This window comes from Dicentrarchus labrax, unplaced genomic scaffold, assembly GCF_905237075.1.
Source record: "Dicentrarchus labrax unplaced genomic scaffold, dlabrax2021, whole genome shotgun sequence".
Classification (NCBI taxonomy): Eukaryota; Metazoa; Chordata; class Actinopteri; family Moronidae; genus Dicentrarchus; species Dicentrarchus labrax.
Window position 1 is genome coordinate 15,333,141 of NW_026136713.1, and position 13,495 is coordinate 15,346,635.

At 41.3% G+C, this 13,495-nt stretch overlaps 1 protein-coding gene across 10 annotated transcripts in view; it reads left to right on the top strand.

Annotated features, from left to right (window-relative positions):
• The window catches only part of ablim3 (actin binding LIM protein family, member 3), a 43,386-nt gene that overhangs the window by 16,477 nt on the left and 13,414 nt on the right, over window positions 1–13,495 (top strand). For all 10 annotated transcript variants that reach the window (XM_051421164.1, XM_051421157.1, XM_051421158.1 and 7 more), the window contains exons 3-6: window positions 4,401–4,584; window positions 8,603–8,718; window positions 10,962–11,088; window positions 11,242–11,335. In XM_051421164.1, coding sequence (XP_051277124.1) covers window positions 4,401–4,584; window positions 8,603–8,718; window positions 10,962–11,088; window positions 11,242–11,335 — 521 coding nt within the window. The remainder of the gene's footprint in view (window positions 1–4,400; window positions 4,585–8,602; window positions 8,719–10,961; window positions 11,089–11,241; window positions 11,336–13,495) is intronic.

Here is a 13,495-nt window from a genome sequence, read left to right on the forward strand (position 1 = left end):
TGTCAGCACTATTTTGGGGTTCCGGCCTGGGCCGACTTTGAGGAAGGGAATTTTAATTGCGTCTGTTGGCTGGAGATAAATACCCAATCATGCGGACCCCCTGTGGATGCCTAATCACTGCGGTTCTAATGACCACAGCTGCAGACTCCAGCCTACATGCTAACCTCTAATCACTAGACTTATGCTCTTTAGATGCTAACTTCCTGCATTGCCAAAAAAGAGCAATATGAAGGAGAGCATCTTTTAGTTTCCCTCATTAGAGCGCCATTCAGGGAAAGATCAGAAAATGAGCAAATAGATGAAATGAAGTCTTTGATCTAGTCTTGCAAAGCTGATTATGTTTGGTTTTAGCTAATGTGTGATGAATCTGAATATGTCGTGGTAAAATAATACATAGTTATATACATATAAACAAAACTTTTCATTAACTTTGGAGTTCTTCATAACTATGAGTTTCAACTGCAACTGTGTGCACTTTCCCAGGAGTAGCTAGAGTATAAATCTCCAAAGGCCATTCCTAGGACATTGAAACAGACCAGGCTGGGTCTATGTTGGTTGAATTGGGCTGTTGTTTTTATCATGTGGTCCTGGTTGTGCGGCTGTAACCAAAGCCTTTCTTCTCGGGGCTAAGCTAAGCCTGCAGCAGCAGAGACACCAAGCTCTGACCCAACTCCACCCGCTGTGCTGGCAACTGCAACATGTGGAGGGATACATTTGAAACTTATGCTTAATGGTTACAGCTAAAATGAGAGAACTTGAAAAGTAGAGGGCCAGCTTGTTAGTAGGTTGTAAAAAATGTTTGGCTTTTTAAAAAGGGTTTAAGGAATGGTCCCTTTTCAAAGATCTAAAAGCTGGATCTGTCAAGGTGCCTTTTAACAGGTGGAAATTTAGATTCCTTCGACTTTGTCATTGTACTTGTAAGTTATACTTGTCATTCCAAAGGTAAACTGTAAAAGTCAAAGTTATTCAATCTGATTCATCAGTTGAAGGTAACAAAGCGAATAGTTGTAGTTAGAAAACAAATGGCTGTCCTGTTAACACCATGTGTCTCGAATGATTTATATAACGATTTTCATGAACTTGTAAAAACAGCCTTTGTCTGCATTGCCTTTTTTAGATAATAAGATGGAATTTTAGCTTTAAAAGTAGGATAATTTCTCAACTAATAAAGAAACACTTGGAGATACACTGTTTTCTTTGGACAGCTGCCTGAAATTAAGTGTTTATGGTGTGTGTGTGTGTGTGTGTGTGTGTGTGTGTGTGTGTGTGTGTGTGTGTGTGTGCGTGTGTGGGTGTGTGAGTCTGTATGTGTTTACTTGCTGAAGTGAGAGGTTGTGATGTCTGCAAACCGAGCAGTAAATCAGGCCTAAATTTGAATTTCCATCTACAATTCAATATACTTGTAACATACAGTACATGTAAATATACCTTTACATGGAGTTTACATGGTCTATTATTTACTGATGGTGCCTTTAATCGGCTTTGATAAATCGTTCATTGTTGCAGGTCAGAACACTTAACAAATTAAAGATAACCATTTAGTTTAATCAACTTTAAATGAAAACTTGATTGTAATGTTGTAGTTAAATGTTTTTGCCATCACAGCAGGTATCAAACTGATTTAAAGTTACAGTATAATTTCTGAATACATTTTGTATACAGCACCAGTTTAACCACAACAAAACCAAATGTGCCACCACCAGCACCACCACATCATTCAGACTAGGGACCTAGCTGTCTCTAGGGCAACTGTGGAAGGGTTTACGTCTCCTATGGCAACTGAGGAAGGGGGATGTCCTTTCCAATGCATCCAGCCAATCGTCCAGTCAGAGGAAAACAATGTGATTAGCCAGAACAGGTGAAACATCCAGCCAGCCCATCCAATCCAGTCTGAGCAGATCCAGTCGGCTGGCTGTAATTTGGTCAGGCGTCCATATGCTAATGAAGTGCATTAGGCTAATTGAGCAGATTCCAGTAATTTGAAAATCAATCTGGGCGCAGATTGAAAAGCAAATCATTTTGAAAGAAACAGAGGCAGGGAGAAGGGGGCGAGAAAGAGAGGAGAAAAAAAGGAGGCAAATTTCTACTACGGTTTAGTTTTAGAAGATTAAAAACGTTTTTATTAAATTAATGTAATGGACCATTTCAAATCACATAGATATTTCTTTTTCCATTATGAAGCATTTAGTAAATGTGGAAATATTTACTCTCCCATTCCCCTTTTCCATGAAGGCATCAGATAGCCTGTGATTTGGGTTTCTGGTATGAGCCTTAGTTAGTCTGGTTTTTTGACTTGCACACATTGACTTTTTTGAAGCTCTGTGCCATTGTTCAGTGGTTCTGGAAATGTGGTTTGCATACACACACACACACACACACACACACAGTTTTATAAACAGACTATTTTAAATCTTAGTTCTGGTCTTCCTCATGCATCCCCTTTTCCTTCATTCTTAGCTTTCCTCCCGTCTGCGCTTCTGCAGCCGCCTTGCCCTGATGCCAATGACCTGTCGCAATGATAAAGATCCATCATCATATCTCACCATACACACATTGTCCCATTTCATCATCTCTGCATACGCGCAGTGCCATCTCATCGGGGATGGATTTATGTGTTTCCATCCTCCTGTGGGAGCCAAGATTGTTTTGTTTTTAAGTGAGGGCCCATTGATCTTTTATTACACCATTAAGTCAATACGCTCCACTCATAAACAGCTTGAGATTAAATGAGCCCCTTTGAAGGGTTTATGTGCATGTGTGTGTGTCTGCGAACTCTTAGCCTGCCAGCATACACTGAAAACTGGTGGCTATAGGGAGCCAGATTTAGCCTGTTGCAGCAACTCCAATGTCTATAGCCCGGCCAGGGTGAAGCAATTTATTAACAGCAAGTTGTTGGTATTCAAGGAGCTTCATTACCACCACAAGCTGAATGATTTAAAATATTTACTGCTTTATTTACTGTGGCACAATGTACCTTCATTTCCTAGCATTGTGCAGCAAACAAGCAGTTTTTAGCAGTTGCACTTGATATTGTTAACCTCATGATTAGCAGTTTTTCCACGTAGCTTATATTTTCTATTTTTTTATGCTGTGATAAAGGTCAGTGATTTGACTGCTGTATATGTATAATATTGTTGCATGTATCTTTTGTTTTTTTGAAAGCCCACTACATTCAGATCAATTACAGATTTTAGGAAAGAATTTGATTAAAGCAGTGGAGAAAACTTACAGACTCAGCTTTGGTCAAATATAAATACTTCCGTCAGGTTTCACCAAAGCTCCAGGCCCTTCAGAAGGATCTGAGGGTTTGTACACTGAGAAACTGCTCTTCGTGTCTAAGAAAACCAGATGTCCATTCATCTTTTAGGAATCATTTAGAGTCTCTGTGTTGAGTACAAATTATTGTGTTGGACTGGTATGCAGAGAGGGTGCTAGGGAAGCTTTTTTTTATTGTCCTGTAGTAGATCTTGATGCAGGGAGTGGCATTAAAGGCATAGTAAGAGAGGTTGGGTTAGGTGGACTTTGTTACCTTTTTGAAAAAGGTGGAAATCTGGATTTGTTTTACACCACATGTGACCTTCATCAGTGCCATGTGTGTCAGGTCACAGCATTTTTTGCAGCCGGAGGTTACAATAACTGTCAGCTCTTCCTGTTGGTAAGCCGCATAGACTGTGAGAAACCAGAGACCAGTAACCACAATGGCCACTGATCTGTGAGAATGCCTCTTAGCTATATAGTTTCACCCACTGGAATTCACTCTCAGATACATGGCAAAGTCTTGTAGCACATATTGTCTGCTTAGGATGCACAATATAGAGACACACATACCCACACAAACTGAGCACTCACCTTGTGCATACACAGCAAATGATTTTGGTGTCTTCCCCATTGGTATTTAATGAGACTGTAGTCGATTTACTGATGATGCTGGGAACTCGTGGCCTGTTGTTTTGTCTCCTTCACATTGTTTAGCACAAAATTACTTTTCCACTGATTATATCATTATATTCCCATCAGAGAAAATTGGCTCACCACTGTCTGGAGCTGAATAACTTCACTAGCAGTCATGTGTGAAGACAAACACAGCACAAACAAGCACACATGCACACACAAACAGGTAACAGGAAGAGGCTCAGACTGTAATGTGTAATGGAACAAAACATGGAAAAGAAAAATGGGACTTGTAAAACTCTTAAATATGCAAGTGTGTTGTTTAATTTGATTTTACCAGCGTATGACAGATAATGAAAACCCCAGTGTTTTTTTTTTTTAGATGGGAAGCCAAAATAGCATTAAATATTGTTAACATCTGTTGCTGTCTTTATCCACAGGTTATTCCATATGCTTGAGTGTTTTTAGTGTCCTGATTTCTCACTTTGTCTCACCTGCTCTCGCCACAGTGTGTAACTGTGATCTGGCGCGATCCGGCTTCTTCCAGAAGAAGGGCGAGTACATCTGTACGGCAGACTATCAACGCCTGTACGGTACACGCTGTGACCGCTGTGACAGCTTCATCACAGGAGAGGTGGTCTCCGCTCTGGGACGCACGTACCACCCCAAGTGCTTTGTCTGCAGCATCTGCAGGTATACATGCACACACACACAATGGACACACAACCCCCTACTGTACAGTATAAGCAAGGTAACACATATGGTTGGGTAATTATATAGCAAAATTATTGATTTGGAGTTGTGTTTTTGATCACCTGGCAAAAATAAATGCAATATTTACTCTTCTTTTAGCTTTGTTTTGGTCTCTACCAGCCCCTGACAAACATTATCTAGCTCTTAAGTTGCTAAATGCCACTATGTTCACCAGCTCGTTTCTGTCTGCCATTTGGCAGTCTTACAGTATACTGTAAGACGATTTCAAACCGTCATTTTTGGTACATATACTACTATCTTTTAATACCTCAGGTTTTATTGCCATAAATCAAGAGGGTGGTAAATTGGATTATTATACGATTTTTGAAACAATGTGATAAAGTATGTTGATTTGTCAGCTATTTAAACCTGCATACATTTGTTTTTTGGCCACTTGAGGGTAGTGCAAAAAGCTGTTAACACAACACTGATATTATCAACTTGAAAAATTGGATCAGCAAATAGTTTCCTATTTTCACATCCAGCAAACACAGAGCAGTCTTAACATTTGGATATGGAGTTGGGTTTCTGGCCACCCAACAAATGGAAGTGCAATATTCACTCTCCTTTTAGTGTGTTCGCCAACAAGTCGCTGGCTGTTTGGTGCCAGGCAGTTAGCGTACCATGGGTTTGTCAGAGCTTTTTGCTGAAAGCAGCTGCCTGCTGTGGGTGCAAACAGGGTTGATGATAGCGGTGAGAGTGAACAAAACAGCACAGTTAGGAACTTAGCTTAGAGGAACTGCAGTTGGGCGATAATTCTCTGTGAGTTTGTCACAACAGGCGACACCTTTCATATTATACAATAGGAATATTGATTAATAGAGATTTAAAATGCAGGATTAGCCAAAAACAAAAATGCAGTGTGTTTTTTTATCCTCAAACAGATTTCTTGTTCCGTTCTGATGTTTTTCAGAAAATCTATTATCTCACAATATGCATTGATATCACAATATATGATAAAGGATTTTACACATAATGCCTACTTTAAGTAGCCCACACTTACCCTTGCTACTTAAACATAACAGGCAACATATTGTATGATAACTGTGTGCGTGCTGTGCATGAGTTCACCACTTATTTTTCTGTTCTGTTCTGTATCTGTTCAGTACTCTGATATAGCACAGAACTTATGATTCCCCCGTGAAAATAGACTGTTAGAAAATAGCACGATAGAGGGGAAGACTGAGAACAGAAGGAGGAATTGTGGAGCTACTGAATAAGAAATGTATGACTGTTATCTTTCTCTACCATGAGTCACTGTTTTCTGCCCCATGACCATGCAATCCTTCCTCAAATGATACTACACAAGTTGCATCTTTTAATTTAAGAAACGCAAAGGTGACTCATCTCTTTATTGTGCGTTGAATAATGCCAGACTGAGCTCATGATTCAGTCTTATCTCAGCTCGAGAATGTCAATAAATGTCTGATTGGCAAGCACAAGCCGTCTGTCTTTTTGCTTAGTCGAGACACGATTCCAAAAAGAGAGCTGACCTGGAGTTTCACGCTGTTAGATTTAGTAAAAGTAGGCCATCTCTCCTCTGACCTCCATCAGTGTTCATGTTAAGCTCCTGAACAATCTAAGAGTCAGAAGCCCTGTTGGCTCCTTTCCTCTTTTTTATTTTACCATTTCGATCCTCTTGTCCTCTCTATCTCTTTCATGTTCTGTTCTTAAAAAGCCCCTTCTTCTTCGCATGGTATGTCTGCATATCGTTCTTACTTTCTTCCCTGTCTTTTTTGACGTGTTATAAGGTTTACATAAGAGCTGTCTTTCTTCACCTCCCTCCAGGAGGGTGGTGTTTGTCTGTTGTCCTGTATCTGCTTGACATTGGCTGATAAACATGCGGCCATGCCCAGCAGCCGTGGGCAGAAAAACTGAACTGACACCAACTGGCCGGAGACAGCCAGTGGAGCAGTCCTGGCAGTGACAGGGATGTCTGTGTGTGTGTGTGTATGTCAGTGTATGTGGAGTCAACTGGAAGAGACAGCGAGAAGCCGAAGGGTGAATCTCTTCTTTCCTGCTCCGTCTGCCCTCTGTCACATTGCTCACAGTCTTTTCATGTACCTCCTTTATTTCTCCCCATCCTCTATCCCCTCCTGTCTGTCTCCTCCAAACTCCCCTCCTCCTTCTCTGTCTCCTCGTCCTCCTCATTCTCATCATCACCGTCATCATCTTCCTGCTCTTAATCATCATCCACATCACATAATCTTCCTTTATGTCTTCATCATCTCTAATGAAACCAGACTGCAAGTTTCACTTTTCCTTGCTGATGTTTTGTAAAAAAGCTGGTGATCAAAGCCAGAGTTCATGCCCTGAAGCCAGAAATAGCTTTACTTCTGTGGCCAGTTAAAAAAAAAAAACATGCATTAAATATGTAAACAGAGTAAATTTTTAAAGTGCTGAGAAAGGCTGACAAGGCAAGAATGTCTTGAGGGAGTGAGAGCAACGCACAGGTAAAGACAAGGTCAAACACACCCTTCTTCACCATCACAGAATTTCCTGTGCACAAGTTGGACTATAGACTAGTCTACTAATGGTCAGGCACTTTAATACATGTGAAAGATTGTCATGCTTGGAGCTGGACACAGATACAAACCTTGAAAACCGGCCTTGTGTGTCAAATACAGACTTTTCTAGTTTTCCATGTTTTGCTCAGTGTGGCCTGTCAGTTAAATTAGAAATAGAAAATTATTTTCGAACAGATGGTTAACCTTGGGACCAACTGAAGGGTGAAATTAAAATAAAGTCCAAATGAATTATACGTTTTATCAATTGTCATTGACTTGTGTCCCTTTCAGTGTTTACCAGAGCCTTTGTTGAATAATTTGCATGGTGAAATGACCCTGCCAGTTTATATGTTCTGCTTACTTTATGTCCTTTCTGTTTTATGTATGGATGTTGTCCTTCTTTGAATAATATAAAAGCACAAAGGAGCAAACCTAGAACACTGTATGTGCCACTTTACTGACAGAAACAGTTGTAAAATACTCCTAGCTCCCTAGAAACACACGTTAGAGGGCTCACAACCTCCATAGCTGCGTGTAAACTTATACTGCACAAGCCTTTATTCATGCTTGCCTCTGTACATCTCTTAAGTGCATACATGGATGTGCTACACTCTTGTGTGCTGACTGTGAGCTCTGCTGGAGACTCAAGCCTCCCTCTGGGTCTTGGCTCCAGCTCCAGGCCTCGGCGGGGGAGTAAAAGGATTACCGCCGTCTATGTCTTTTAAACAGCCTTCCCTAAGCCTTTTAGCTTCCCATTCATTCTCACGTCCTAAAGAAATCAATCTGTCGCTACGCAAATACTATAGAAGAGGGAACAGGGGCGAGACATGATATGTGAGATATGGTAAATTTGACTTCCTAGGCGATGTCTTGCTGCCATGTTCTCTGCTTGTCTGCGTGTGTATATTTAATCGTTTAACTTTAAAGCAGTGAAGATAATAGTGACCTGGTGGCACCAGCTGTGTACGGAGTGAGCTGGGGCAGAGAGAGCTGGGCGGACAGACTGAGAGAGAAAGAGGCAGTTAGGATCAGTATGCACTCCACACAGTCTCCCTAATAAGTTTTCATTCTCACTGAGAGAGCCAGTTTTCCTTTTAGAAGCCTGTGGCAGCGTCACATTATCGCCTCTTTAATCACAGAGCAGCCAGGTGCTCCTGCAACAATCAACGTCCTATTAACTCGCCGCCCCAACTGTTTGGAAATGTACTTTCAGGTTCATAGAGGATGTCAGACTGTATTTAGCTTGTGTCAGCAGGATTATGGCTTGTCTGTCACCTAATCATGTTCCTGCCACCACCCATTTGCTATTTCCATGTGTACACTTGGATGTAATGTAAACACACAGAATCACTGCAGGCATTTTTATCTCCTATTGTGTGCTTGTTTTCTGATTCTCTCTCTCTCTCTCTCTCTCTCTCTCTCTCTCTCTCTCTTTTTTTTCCCCTCCTCAGTAAACCCTTTCCGATCGGAGACAGAGTGACATTCAGTGGAAAGGACTGCGTGTGCCAGCAGTGCTCTCATACACTCGTCAAGTCAAATGAACCGATCAAGATCCACGGGCCAAGCCGTAAGTCCAGCGTCCGCCTCGCTCTGTCCGTTCTGTTTAGGGCCACCAGGCGTTGCGGTGCTGTCGAGTCTAATACGATGTGTCCACGAGGCCCATTTAGCTCATTTAGCTAATCAAGTGTCTGTCAGATCTGTGGTCCAACCTGTCGTGCTGATTTGCCAGCTGAGAATTATGCAACGCAAACAGACACATCATTCATTCATTACTGTCAACATGCAGAGAATAGAGGATATTGTGTATTCACTGTACTCCTGCATGAGCACATAGCCTACTGTACATCTTTCACACAAGTGCTACATTGCCGTTACATACTGTAGGTAAATAATGAGCTGCCATTATAGGACAGGTATATGTGGGAAGAGTGCATAGCTCTCTCCTTTTCGATATAAAGCAGGAAAATGACAAATTATGAACCCACAATAAAGCAATAGTGATGGATAGCGAATCATTTGTTAAGTGTGGCATACAGACAGCAGGCTGCTGCTCACTGGCTGTGCAGTAATAACAGATGGTGGGGAGGCAGTGAATAACTGTCTTTCCCAGATCGCTCCATTCAGGAGAATAAAATCCAAATGGCTCCCCAGGTACATGTCCATCACTCTGTCTTATGAGGAGGCAGTCTATGAGACGGGACACAGAGTGCAGGCACTAAATGTAATGCACTGGCTTTTACAGCCTGTTCTTCTTGAATCTGGATATTTAAGTATGCAAATATATGCTCCGTGTGCCAAAGTGGAAGAAATCCATTTAGCCCGTTCAAATTATTATTTTAGGGGAGAAGGCCATGCATGAAATAATGGAAAATATCCATGAATATTTGCTTATTTACACATCAGTGAACAAACCCTTACCCTGAGAAATTTAGCTTTATAACCTTAATAAACATTTTAGTTGTCTGTTTTAATCCTCCTTTTAGTCTCCTTAAAGCAGTTGTTCAACAATTTGAAATCTTAGTGGAAGCATCTGCAGGCTTATCTCTGCACAGTTGCTTGCTCTGTTCAAAACTAACAAAACTAGAGATATAACATGTTGAATACTGAGCTTTAGAGGTGCTGGTAGGTGGATTTTGTTCCCTTCAGATGGAGACAGGCTACCTGTTCCTCCCTGTTGTTATGGTAATCTAAGATATCCGCCTGCTGACTGAAGCTTCATATTGAATGGACAGATAGAGTGGAATTGATCTTCTCATCTAACTCTCATCAAAAAAGCATGTAGGCGTATTTCCCAAAAGGTAATTTAGGGTATTTTGTTTATAAAGCATCAAAAAATTTTAGTTTTTGTAAACTTTCCTGATATTGGTTTTGAATTGGGCGTGGTTACGCAAATCATTCCGGGAACCAATGTGTGAATTTTTATATAACCATACCTAACCATTTCTTGTCACAAGGTCTGTTACATTAGTCTAAAACCAATTTCATTTGGTGGCTAAAATGGGATCTGTGTCATGACTCAGAAGAAAATCAGCTGTGCACAGTAACAGTCTGGGGCTGAAGTCCTGGCTCTATAGACTCAGCACTATCGCCACCAAATGACAGTTAAGATTTATTTGGACTGCAGGAACCCAACTCAATACACTGCAGTTTTTTTTACTGTGAAACACAGTTTGTCTTGGCTGACAGGGCAGATTGGAGTGGTCCCTTGTGACTTCAGGCTTCTCTCAGGGGCAGTAGACCGGGTCAGAAAAGGTTAAACTAAACCAAACGTCTTCCAAATGGAAACAAATGGACTGCTGACCTTTTTCAGCATTTTGACACACTGTCCTGCGTCTTTCTTGCCCTGTAAGTGGTGTTCAATAACATCTGATGGAGCATCTTTCTGTGGGAAATGGAATGTACATTATTCTTGTGTACAATGTGTGTTTTCATGTGAGGGGGATTTTATGCAACTGTTTTTGCCCTGAGGCTATTTCAGTGATACTTGCTTCCTGCCTCCATTCAATCATGTTTTACAGTGCTTACAGTTGAGAGAACAAGCCTCACAGCTCTGCAATATCCCGCATTAGTGCAGCTATTGATTAAGGAGGTGGCTGTGCCACAGGCGGGTAGAAAACTACACTACACAGGAGCACAGTAGGTATTAAAGACCTACAATTACACCTTGGCTCACTTTGTCTTCCTCTCTCTCTTCCTCTCCCTCCTTCCCCTCTGCACTAAATTTCCTCTCTTCGATGCTTCCCTCCTTCCCTCTCCATATCTCTTTTCCTATTCGTCTTTCTCTCTCTTTCACACACTGCTCTTCTCCAGACTGTGCTGGGTGTGGAGATGAGATCAAGCAGGGTCAGTCTCTTCTGGCACTGGAGAAACAGTGGCACGTCAGCTGCTTCAGATGTCAGACTTGCAACATGGTCCTCACAGGAGAGTACATCAGCAAGTGAGTGTTTGAAGAGAAAAACACAGAGAAACGCAACATTTCAAAGCATTTGATTGTCTCACTCAAAGAACACATACAAACAGACAGTGGCTTTTTCTCTCCTGCATTTGACACACTACTACAGCAGTTTTGTTTTTATTCTCTATGTTGCAGGGATGGAGTGCCATACTGTGAGGCAGATTACCACGCCCAGTATGGGGTGAAATGTGAGACCTGCAGCAGATACATCAGTGGAAGAGTTCTGGAGGTGAGAACGGGTCCAGATGTCAACATGAGACTGTGTTAACAGAGATTTGGCCGCACAGAATTCTGCAGAAATACAGAAATCCAAATTGGGAGCTGACTGTGGTAACTGAGTGTAATCAGCGTTATCAGAATTGAGCAGTTGCATTTTATCCTCGGCTCCCTTTAAGCCCCGCTGTGCTTTAGGGAGTGAGCGACTTAAGATTGGGGGGGTTGATAAGAATTTTGTCCTGCTTCTTTACAAAACCAAAACAAATTCAGCTGCAGCATGTTAGCCTGGTCAAACGTTGGCGCATACTTGTTCGCTGTTTCTTCTTTAAGCACAGTTGAGCAGAACTCAGGCAGGAGGCGAAAGCTAGATTGAATCATAACAACGTGTAAGGAGTTGAGAGGAAAGGGGAGTTATATAAAGATCAGAGGGTAAAGAGTGAAGGGAAAAGATGGAAGGAGGAGAGACATGGAAAGCAAATTCTGCAGTGATAGAAAAGCATTTGTGCTTTGCAAGCTCTTACGCTGAAGCAATTTTAAAAAGTGAGGGAAAAAGGAGTCAACAGTGGAGAGAGGAGAGCGGAGGAGACAGAGCCGAGGCGGACACAGGCAGAAGAAAATAATGAAGGGAGTGGGGTTGAAAATAATGAAAGTGATAAAGTGCAGATGCTAATTAAATGTTTTGGAAGAGTCTCTGGAGAGTGTCTCTTGTCTTCTGGGACCTGAGGTAAGAGAGCAGACATAGTAAAACTTTGTCAGACACACACGCACAGACACATTCGCACACACACAGTGCCTTGTTGTCCCTGTGCTCCTTTGCTTGTCAGAATGGCTGGTGTAAAGTGCTTTGTTCCTGACTATCTGCCTCTCTGGGCTATTTATAGACATGGGGACATGTCAGCCTTTATCTCTCTCTATGTCTCTTTCTCTCACTCTCTGAACATTGGTGTGTGCTTGCACGCACAACCTCCATTCTTTTCACCTGACAAATTTTGATATCATAATGATTTACTTCTTTAAGATGCAGCATGCATCTGACTTGACTCACAGTAAGTCCATGAACACTAACTCCCCAAACTTACAGTATACATTTAGGATAAGAATACGATATCAATTCTATTTAATGTGTCACCTGATTTTATTTAGTTGTATCTATCAATCTATCTATTATTTTATCATCCTGATTTTCCATACTGTAATTTTACATTGGTGTATTCTTTACACAAGACATCTAAAATGTCTGTCCATCCTGAGAGAAGGATCCCTCCTCTGTTACTCTTCATGAGGTTTCTTCCATTAGTGTTGAGGTGTTGTATGCTGTACAGATTGTAAAGCCCTTTGAGGCAAATTTGTGATTTGTGACATTGGGCAATATAGATACAATTGACTTGACTTCACTTGACGGTTAGTCTTTTGACTAAGATATTACTTCAGCAAAAATCCTGGTATATTTCAACTACAACATATTTTCCAAATGCAGCCATTGTGACTCTATGGGTCAAGCTAATTTTGCATTTGCCACCTCTGTTATAGAGATTTGGGGAAATGAGGACTTTCCAAATAACATTGTTTTTAAATGAATCATTTCAAACACTTGTCTCTGAGTCTGACTGAAAGTAAACACAGAAAGTGTCCGCCTGGAATAGCCATGTTGTAAAACCGCATACGGGGCAACATGGCGGCTGACCTTACCACCATTGATATTTATCCGCACATGCTAGTATGTGTGTGAGGCGGACTTTCAGTGTTAAACTGTCTTCTGAGGAAACGCAAAACGCTGTGTTTCCGCAGATGCATGCAGGTCATTGAATAAGACAAGATAAGATCCGAAATCAGTAATCAGTTGAATTGTCCATTTGTTTGTCTTATCCTTTAGTTTTTGTTGTGATATCTTTTTTGCACAAATGCCAATAAATCATCTATTCATCTGTTTTAAAGTATCACTTCATCACACTGTCGGTAGAGTTGCTTTGCCATACTGCTCTCTCTACTCTCTCTGTCTGTGTTTGCATCTGTGTAGATGATTAGAGTTGTTCCTCAGAGCCCCTCTTCAGTCCGTTCCAGAGCCAGTGGTTGTTAGTTTTAATGAGTAGTTTAGAATAGATGGAGAAGCGGAGAAACAGGAAGGAGGAGAAAGAGGTGCATAATACCTCCTTTCTTTAGTTTCACTTCTTTC